Source organism: Macrobrachium rosenbergii, chromosome 52 (assembly GCF_040412425.1).
Source record: "Macrobrachium rosenbergii isolate ZJJX-2024 chromosome 52, ASM4041242v1, whole genome shotgun sequence".
Classification (NCBI taxonomy): domain Eukaryota; kingdom Metazoa; phylum Arthropoda; class Malacostraca; order Decapoda; family Palaemonidae; genus Macrobrachium; species Macrobrachium rosenbergii.
Genome location: NC_089792.1, coordinates 5,081,258 through 5,091,575, shown reverse-complemented (window position 1 = coordinate 5,091,575; position 10,318 = coordinate 5,081,258). Strand labels below are relative to the sequence as shown.

Here is a 10,318-nt window from a genome sequence, read left to right as displayed (position 1 = left end):
TATATGAAAAAAAAAAAAGAGATAAACACCAACTCATAAATAAAAATGGTTACAAAAAACAGAGGAGGAGACTGCTGAGGAAAGCTTTCTTTTCTCAACCTTGACGCTCCTGGTACATTCAATGTAACCCCGTTCCTCTGTTAGCAGAATGTGGATCACTTGCTCCTCCTCCTCCTCCTCCTCTTCCTCCTCCTCCTCCGTAGTTTGCAATCCTACTGAGGTTTCCTTCCTCAAAGCCCCAATCCCTGCACAAAGTCAACTACATCCTATGAGTAAAGGGATTGCACGTTTAAGTGGCAAGTACAGAGGGTGAGACTTGAGTAAGTTCCAAGTTTACAAAAATGGGAAGAATCGTCACAAAACTTGAATAAATGTCAAGTTGAAATGTCAAGGACCGATATAGTAAAATAATACTTCAGTATGTTCACGTTCAAATGGAAAGACCGGGAACGAAACGAATAAGTTTCAAGTTAAAATGGCAAGGACAGAATCAAAACTTGAGTAAGTTTCAGGTTGAATGGGCACGAACCCCCAGAAAAAACTTGAGTAAGTTTCACGTTCAAATGGCAAGTCCCGACAAAAGAAACTCGAATACTTTCACGTTAAAATGGCAATACTTGAGTAAGTTTCAGATTAAAATGAAACTGAGTAAGTTTCAGGTTAAAATGAAACTTGAGTAAGTTTCAGGCTAAAACAGTCATATCTAAACGAGAGAGAATCTTTAGTCGCAAATTTCTCTTGACCTTAAAAGGGGTGATGACAGAGCCCCTTTTTTTCTTTTAAACTAACAAGAAGTCCTTAAAACAATCCTCCAGTTAAAAGAATCCTACGAGAATCCCCCAGTTAAAAGAATCCTATAAGAATCCTCCACTTACAAGAATCCTATAAGAATCCTCCAGTTAAAAGAATCCTATAAGAATCCTTCAGTTAAAAGAATCTTATAAGAATCCTCCAGTTAAAAGAATCCTATAAGAGTCCTCCAGTTAAAGGAATCCTATAAGAATCCTCCGGTTAAAATAATCCTATAAGAGTCCTCCAGTTAAAATAAACATATAAGAATCCTCCAGTTAAAAGAATCCTACGAGAATCCTCCAGTGAAAAGAATCCTATAAGAATCCTCCACTTAAAAGAATCCTCCAGTTAAAAGGATCCTACAAGAATCCTCCAGTTAAAAGAATCCTACAAGAATCCTCCACTTACAAGAATCCTATAAGAATCTTCCAGTTAAAAGCATCCTATAAGAATCCTCTAGTTAACGGAATCCTGTAAGAAATCTCCAAGAATCCTCCAGTTAAAAGAATCATCCAATTAAAAGAGTCCTATAGGAATCCTCCGGTTAAAATAATCCTATAAGAATCCTCCAGTTAAAAGAATCCTATAAGAATCCTCCAGTTAAAAGAACCCTATAAGAATCCTTCAATTAAAAGAATCCTATAAGAATCCTACAGTTAAAAGAATTCTATAAGAATCCTCCAGTTAAAAGAATCCTATAAGAATCCCCCAGGTAAAAGAACCCTACAAGAACCCTCCAGTTAAAAGAATCCTAAAAGAATCCTATAAGAATCCTCCAGTTAAAAGAATCCTACGAGAATCCTCCCGAGAAGCTCATAACCTTCGGCGAGCAGGAACCAACCAGTGCTCGAATTGGTATCCTTTCCACTTTCACAAGCCACGGGGCGTGGAGGGGGGGGTAAGGATGGGAGGGGGGTAGGAAGCCTTCGTCATTAGTCACTGTTGGACGAATCTTATCCTTTTCTTAAGAAAACAGTTATTTAAACTTTTATTTTTCATTTATTTTGCCGAGTTGTTGCTTTCATTTTTCTATTACGGTCTATTTGACATTAACCTGAGTTAAACTCTGGATGCTGAGATAAAAACATATTTGCTGTCACGACGCTGCCTATGCATGTAACGTAATCACTAAATCGTATTAAATTACAACACACACACACACACACACACATATATATATATATATATATATATATATATATATATATATATATATATATATATATATATATTTATATACAATATATATACACAAATTTAAATATATACAAATATATATAATACATATACAAATATATATACTATATATACATTATATATATATATGTATATAATATATATGTATGTATGTATGTATATATACTGTACATACACACATACATACCAATAAGGAGTGGTTCCAGTTACGAAGATAAAAATATCACTAGAAGACAAAATAGATTTATAGATCCATCCATGAACTGCCGAATCAAGAATGACCTCCAGTTAGCTGAAACATTTCAAATATTTCCTGGTCAGTCAGTCCAAGCTTAACTGCCACTGCGCCGGAAATTAACGGGTCTACCCAAAAATTTCATCCCCCAGAAGCACCAATGGCTTGGGATACAAGTGCACCTTGACCAGGGGACACGCGAGAGCCTGGTGGATGGTTGTGGACCCTTTGGTGGCGGGAAATGCCTCTTCTCATGAATGAAGGATGGGGCTCGTCCCTAGAGGTCAATGTGGGTAGTATTTTTGTTGTTGTTGAGTGCCAGGAAATAAAACAATAGCATGACTGGAGACTGATGTCTGTAGCGCGCATACTTTGTAGTCTTGTAGATCAAAGAGGAAACGCAAACACAAATACACACACACATACATAAATATGCACACACATATATATACATATATATAAATAAATAAATATATATATTTACATATATTATATATACATATATATATATACAGTATATATATATATATATATATATATATATATATATATATATATATATATATATATATATATATATATATATATTATACTGGATAATCTATTTACAAACAACAACTGTTCCGTGCAATAATTCGAGAGGTTACACTGGATTACTTCCAGCTCATGAACTACATCAAGGCTCACAACATTTTCCGGTCCACAAGACCTCTCAAATCCTGTCGAAGCTACTACGCCTTACTTCAGCATCTCAACTTAAATCATTCTTACATAATTAAAGAAAACCAGTATTAATATAGTATAAATAGTTAAAACTAAAATAGATTAGTAACAATATAGTACTATCACTTAAAACTAAAATTTGAGCTCGACGATTGAAAAACAATTTAATATGTCTTGCTTTCATATTGCACAAGAATTGCTTGAGATGAAACTGCAACTGGAATTGTTTATTGCACTGTCAGCTGGATTATTGAGTAATAGACCGAATAATCTTATGGAAAGCTTCGTACTGATTACTGATTGTTTTAATAGTCTAATAAAACTCATTCCTCAATAATAAACACACATGAGATTGAAGCTAAGTAACAGTCCTCCCAAATATAAAGATTATTATCACTGTGTAGACTAATTTGTTCAGTTACTGGCCTCAAATATGTTAGTATAAACGAGGTAAAGAGGTTCGTATAATTTAGATTTTACCATCTAGATTTTAAGGAGACTCATACGATTAGGGAACGTAAGCCGATAAAAATAACCTTCAGAGAGAGAGAGAGAGAGAGAGAAGAGAGAGAGAGAGAGAGAGAGAAATGACTACACAGAGTGCAGAAAAACGAGCTGTACATAACTATATAATCAGGGGATGTAGGCCTAAAAAATCGAGGAAGTTATAGCGAGAGAGAGAGAGAGAGAGAGAGAGAGAGAGAGAGAGAGAGAGAGAGAGAGAAATGATTACACAGTGCAGAAAAACGAGATGTACATAACTACGGTATATCTTTACAACTTCCCTATTTGATCTCCGATTTCCTAGACCACAAAAAATAACGCCAGTTAAAAAAGTCTTGGTACGCATCTCACGTAAGACTGGGGGAGGTGGAGGAGGAGGTGATCAGATTTCGAAAAAGTAAACTGTTCTTTCTTCTGACGTCACCCAAACGAACGCAAAGAGTGATCTGGAAATGTTCCATGCAAAATAATAGCAAACCCTGACCGCAATTGAAGCGTAATGATAATAACTTGTAATGGAGAAGAAAAAACAAATGTTCCTAAATATACCCAACTGGTAACAGCCGTCAAGGTCGGCCAGGTGTGGGACGGGGTTATATAAGGGAGTTGTTCGGTCTAGTCCGAGTTAGTGGAGCAAGAAGCACGTTTACGCCATGAGGTCCTTGGTAGGTTCGAGCTACGCTCCCCCACATAAGTCTAAGTAACCAAAACCATTGTCACTAATCCTGTTCTAACCTTTAGCTATACTGGCTTTAATGAGACTCAGATATTCCTTAACACTTAACGCTGTGGTTGATGAAGCGGTTCGTCCTGGAACGATGCGGATTGTTATCATTTTCCTCTCCCTCTCTCTCTCTCTCTCTCTCTCTCCCTCTCCATCTTGATGAAAGGTCACACACGATTAACCGTTGTTGCTCGTCATTTTCATGAGGTCGCTTTGCAACTCGGGGGCAGTCCGTCACGCACGTAGACAGACAGACACTCTCCCAGCTGCTGCAACGAGTTTTCCATTTTGTTCGAGGCACTCCGTTCCCAGACGTAGAACCGAAAGTGAAATGCTCGAGGCCGCCAGTGATGTCGGTTATAAACAATAATAATTCAATTTCTTTCTTAGAAAATCAGTGAAGACCTCGATGACTTAAGTAACCGCATGAATAAGCAAACCGTTTCGTGCACCTGAATTAATAAGATGAAAAGCAAAAAGACTTGGTATTGAACTCGCCCTCATTCTTCAAGTGAAAGGCTACAACTTGTGATCTATTGTGGGACAATGTGCCTCTCTTGTCCGCTATGCTGGGCGTAAGATCTCTGATACTGTAAGTACCGAATATTCTTCTCTGTGCTTTCGGGAACGCTGCGAACTTCTTTGCATGAACATCCTCACTGTAATAAACAAGTGGTTCTGTGAATTTTAGACTCATTAAATTTAGCTACTATTTGCAATGCACCTTTGCATCAATTTACTGAGTTCAGAGTTGGTTGATATTACAATGCCTTTTAAACATGGGTTTTCGACTGGTACATTCCAAATGTCTGTGATATCGCCATTTTCATTCGTTTATTAGTGTGAATGTAAACGTATCTTTTAATACCTGATACCTAATACCCACAGTTTACCTAGCGGATAATAGAGCAGAATTCTGACCAGACAAGGAAAAGTAGACAGTGCCTCGATGAATATTCCGTCCATGGCTGAACACCAATACTGTCATGACGGAAGACAGAATTCTCTTCTCTAACAAAACTAAAAGAATAGAATGGAGGCAAGGAATTGTGGGGAGGGGGAGGGGGGGTGTTTGTGATCAGTGTGCGTGGAAAACAATTGCGCAGCAAACGTCAGAGTTCATGGCCAATGCTTTTGTGTTTGACATTTTACACTAACCTCAACGGCTCTCCGAGTTCTCTCATGTTTTTTCAGACGTACTTGGAGATAATATGAAACCTTTAAAACATATGTGTATATATAAATTATATATATTTATGTGTGTGTGTTTTTATATATATATATATATATATATATATATATATATATATATATATATATATATATATATATATATATATATATATATATATATATATATATATATATATATATATATATATATATATATATAATGCTTATTTATTTACTAGATGTAGCTCACAGAAAATCTCTAACAACACAAATGTCATCATTCGCCTCCCAACAGATTTTGCTGTGTGTGGTGGGCGCTGCCTTTGCCCAATTCGAGTCGGGATTCGTCAAGATCCTTCAGGACAAGCGATACCAGGACGGAGGCGCCTTCGGGAACTTCCGTGACCAGGAGGACGGCATCAAATACTTCGAGGAGACAGACGCCAACAACATCCGACGGGGATACTGGGAATATCCTTCAGCTGACGGGACACTCCTCCGCACGGAGTTCGAAGGTGAGTTTCCCAATGTGAGGTCCTTGTTTTCTTGAATAGAATACAATATACGATTCCATGAGGTCATCCAGCGCTGAGGGGAAAACTGAGTACAAGGCTACAAAGGTGTAACAGGAGGAAAACCAGAGCAGTTGCACTCTGAAACAATTGTTAGAAGAAGGTGGAAAGTAAGATGGAAAAAAAGAATATGAACGGAGATACAGTAAAAGGAATAAAAAGGGTTGCAGCTAGGTGCCTAAGGGACGCCGCAAAGGACCCCAAGTAATGGCGTTTGTCTTCTTAATTGAAATCCTCGGGAAAACAAACGCAAACATTAATATTCAATTTCATGATAGTTAACCTTAATTTGACTGATTGATTGAGTGACTGACTTCTCTTTCTCTTCTTCTCGCAGCTGGTCCAGGCATCGGGTTCCGCATCACCAGCTCTAACCACCAAGCCCCTACGCCCATCGCTCAGCCCCAACCCCAGTTCCAGCCCGTTCCTCAGCCCGCCCCGGCACCTGTACCAGTTCCCACAGCAGCCCCCATTCCCGTCGCAAGACCAGTCCACAACCCCATTCCCGTCCACAACCCCATCCCCGTCCACAACCCCATCCCCGTCCACAACCCCATCCCCCTCTTCACAACCACAACCCCAGGACCCCAGAACCTCTTCGACTACCCAGGTAACCTCGAGTTCTCAAGGTCGTCCCAAGGACACCGGTTCAAATTCACTGCTGCCTAAGTACCTCCCGCCGAAGTATTTCAACTTCTACCTTGTCTTCTCGCTGTTGCTCAGCCTCCCTCTCATCCTGTTTATCATCTTCGCTCTCTTCTTCTTCGTCCTGACCTTACTGGTTTCTACTTGCTACGTCCTCCTGCCTTGCACCTCCTGATTCGCTTTTTTGCATTTCTCTCTCCTCCTTCTCCTTCTCAATTCTCTCTCCTTCTCCTTCTCCTTCTCCTTCTCCTCCTCCTCCTCCTCCTTCTAGTGACTCTTTCCGGTCGTTGATTAAGTCGTTGTCTTTCCCCCGGGGGGAAAGCAGTTCGCCCGCCCGAAAGTAAACCCACGTCCTGGTTTCGTCCGCCCTTGATGGGCACAGAAAATAACACCCCCATCCGCTGGTTTCCTCCGCCCGCGATGGGCGTAGATCATCCACCCACAGCGCGATCGTAAAACTGGGCAATTCGAGAGTTGGAAAGAGGGAGAAGGAATATCTTTCTCCAGTCATTCCTTGCTCTGGCTTCCTTCCTCCACTATGACCCCCCTGACCTCGGCAATCGTGAGATTGTGGCATCAAGCCCCTGCTACCGTGTAAGGTAGAATCTAACGCCATTACTGTTGTTTTCTAGTCTAAGTTTCCACAGGGTACAATTCATCAATTAATTTTTTTATTTTAAATATTCTTCGTGATCGGGAATTGCGACAATTTCTGATGACGAAAGACAATTGAGACACTGAGATAACAAAAAAAAATTAATAAATAAAAAATACTTTCGTTCATGAAACAATACAAATGTCGAAATGAATTCCGATCTTGCGCCGCGTGTGCAATGGCGTGACGTCACTTGCTACAATGTACAAAGTTTTTGTTCTTCTCCAAACTGGGTCACTGACGTCATCTAGATGCGACATGCCCGTAAATACAGCGATATAAATTACACTACTACCAATCCGTTGCCAACTTCGAAGGGCATTACGTTGTATAACAGATTTGTATCATAAAGTTAAAAAAATTGTTCCGAAAAAAAATTCATGTTGAATATTGTTTGAAAGACAAAAAAATACATATAAGAAAACCCTCATAGAAATTATTATATAGTTTCGTGAGCAATGTAACATAACAGATCCCCTTGAAATAAAACCCATAAAAATTCTTGTACAGTGTTATTCTTCGTACGCACATACATTCTTACCATGTTGACGAATGTGCACACATGGTGTGTGTGTGTGTGTACTTATGAATAACTGTGTACAGAACGTGTATACATGCACAGAAACAGTACACAGCTGTGTATGAGTCGTTGGATGTATATGGATGTACACACAAAACTGAAGGCAGACAACTTTATAAAAAATAGACAACTTTATAAAAAATAAAAGCTGATATTCGTTTGTTAAAGTCAAAAAAGTGAAAACTCAATATTCGAACGTCAGTCAAAACGAAAAATTTTTAAAAATAAAAATAAAATCGTTTCAATCAAATATGATATTGAGAAGGATAGCTCAAAAGTCCTTCGCCGATGTTGAATGAAAGAAAAATCTGCCGCCTAAAAATTATGAATTCAGTATTTGAATATTAAAAAATATTCTTCGCTAAAATCGGTTGTTTTTGGTAATGTTCAGTCTCTGAAAATGCCAAAAGTCATTCGCTAAAATCAGCTGTGTTTTTTGGTTAAAAGTTACTCACTAAAATCAGTTGGTAAAAAACTAAAAAAGTTACTCGCTAAAATCAGCTGTGTTTTTTGGTTAAAAGTTACTCTTTTAAAATCGGTTTGTTTTTTGGTAAAAAGCCAAAAAAGTCACTCGCTAAAAATCAGCTGTTGGTTTTGATTAAAAGTGATTCGGTAAAATCGTTGTTTTCGGTAAAATTCCGCCTCTGGAAATACCCAAAAAACTCACTTGCTAAAATCAGCTGTTTTGAGGTTTAAAAATTTATCATCAGCAAAAGGAAAAAAATTGAATGTACCCGTCTGATAACTCCATCCATCCATTATGGGTCAGTTGTCATAATAAATGTTAAAAACCCTAATGAAAACTCCACCCGATATGTGTCCGTTTTACCTGTTGAAAACCCCAATCTTTTTGCCACATTGCACGTCTGAGATGCCTTGAAGAAACGATTTTCCTTCACCTGATGTGAAGGTAGGTCCCTTTATGGAATTGCCCGATCTTGAACCTCTGTCATGAGAGGTGTGCCAATCTTATGTATTTTTGTACAGTCAGTTCTGTAAATAAATTATTAAAACCTGGTCGAGTTTTTTCCTTTCAACCTTGCAACACCAGCATTGCATTGAGACAACAAAAATCTACATTGTTATTATTATTATTATTATTATTATTATTATTATTATTATTATTATTCAGAAGACGAACCCTATTCATATGGAACAAGCCCACCAAAGGGGCCACTGACTTGAAATTCAAACTTCCAAAGAATATTATGGTGTTCACTTGAAAGAAGTAACAGAAGGTAATAGGAAATGCAGACAGAAGAGACCAGTTGTTAGAAGAGAAAAAAATAAAAAAAAATTACAAATTAATAAACAAATAGATGAAAATGTACGTAAAATATAAAATACAAGAATTGCTTTAGGGTATTAATGCATTGCATAATAGGCTTATATGATTATGGTCTTGTTGTTCAGAAGAATGTTAATAGTTCTGCAGTTCTCACAAGCCTATATGAGATTCTGAAATGAATTTTTTACGTCAAGTCATCAACACAATATTCATCAGAAATTTTAGCAAGGTTGGGAAAAAATAAAAATATTTTAAACTAAACTGAACATTCAGAGAAGTCAAAATACAGTGCAGTATGTTCTCAATAATTATGCTTAGACGGAATAAGGCAACAATTATACGGTAATGGATAACAAAACAAGAACGCAAATATTCAAACGTTTGCGAATCTTAAAACACTGGAATGATAAGAAATTTTCATCATAAACCGACAAAAAAAAAAAAAAATCCACAGTTTTAACTGAAACCAGTAATTTTTCTTTGGTCCAACTCAGTGAAAAAAAAAAAAAAAGAATTTAGCTCTAGAGTTTAAATAGTTTAAAAAAAGGGCCACAAGGACGCCTGGATGCTGCAACAGTGCGCCCGCCCTCAGGACAACAAGGCAAAAAAATAATAATAAATAAATAAATAAAAAATAGAGGTGAGAGCAGATATTACTCAAAGGTCGTCCTCAAAGGCATCTTGCTTTGTGTAGATGCACAAAGGGTCAAGGACGAACTGCAAGGAGTCTAAAAAGATAATGATTTAGTCTTATTTTCCTATTCCTCTGATAACCACAAGCCTATTTTGTAAATGGGACTTGAGAGGTTCAGGCAAAGATGCAATGCGCTGCTACCCTAACATAATAATCCTTGTTATTTTAATAATTTATTTACATTTTTATCTATTTATTTATAAATTTGTTAATTTATCTGTTTTTTCTAATAACTGGTCTCCTCTTTCTCTATTTCTCAATATATTCTGTTACTTCTTTCGAATGAACAAAATATTCTTTGGAAGCTTGAATTTCAAGGCAATGGTCCTATGATGGCCTCGTTCCAAATACGAATAAGGTTCGTCTTCTGAATAATAATAATAATAATAATAATAATAATAATAATAATAATAATAATAATAATACTGACTATCTTGACTTAGAACCTTCTAAATAAATCTACTCAACTAAACAAGACAGCAATTAATGAAAAGAGACATTATAAATATGTATCGTCATTTCTATCAGCTAAAAGT

The 10,318-nt window shown here is 37.2% G+C and overlaps 1 protein-coding gene across 2 annotated transcripts; it reads left to right on the top strand.

Annotated features, from left to right (window-relative positions):
* Nucleotides 1–4,073: 4,073 nt before the first annotated feature.
* Nucleotides 4,074–8,817, top strand: LOC136833653 (mucin-13-like). Of its 2 annotated transcripts, none has more exons than XM_067095804.1 (3): nucleotides 4,074–4,116; nucleotides 5,644–5,863; nucleotides 6,258–8,817. In XM_067095804.1, the coding sequence occupies exons 1-3, from the start codon at nucleotides 4,105–4,107 to the stop codon at nucleotides 6,587–6,589; spliced, it is 564 nt and encodes a 187-aa protein (XP_066951905.1). In that variant the 5' UTR covers nucleotides 4,074–4,104; the 3' UTR covers nucleotides 6,590–8,817. The 2 variants fall into 2 exon arrangements, with proteins under 2 accessions (XP_066951905.1, XP_066951904.1); XM_067095803.1 differs by lacking the exon at nucleotides 4,074–4,116 and adding an exon at nucleotides 4,472–4,767 and having other exon boundaries at nucleotides 6,258–8,524.
* The last annotated feature ends 1,501 nt before the right edge of the window (nucleotides 8,818–10,318 follow it).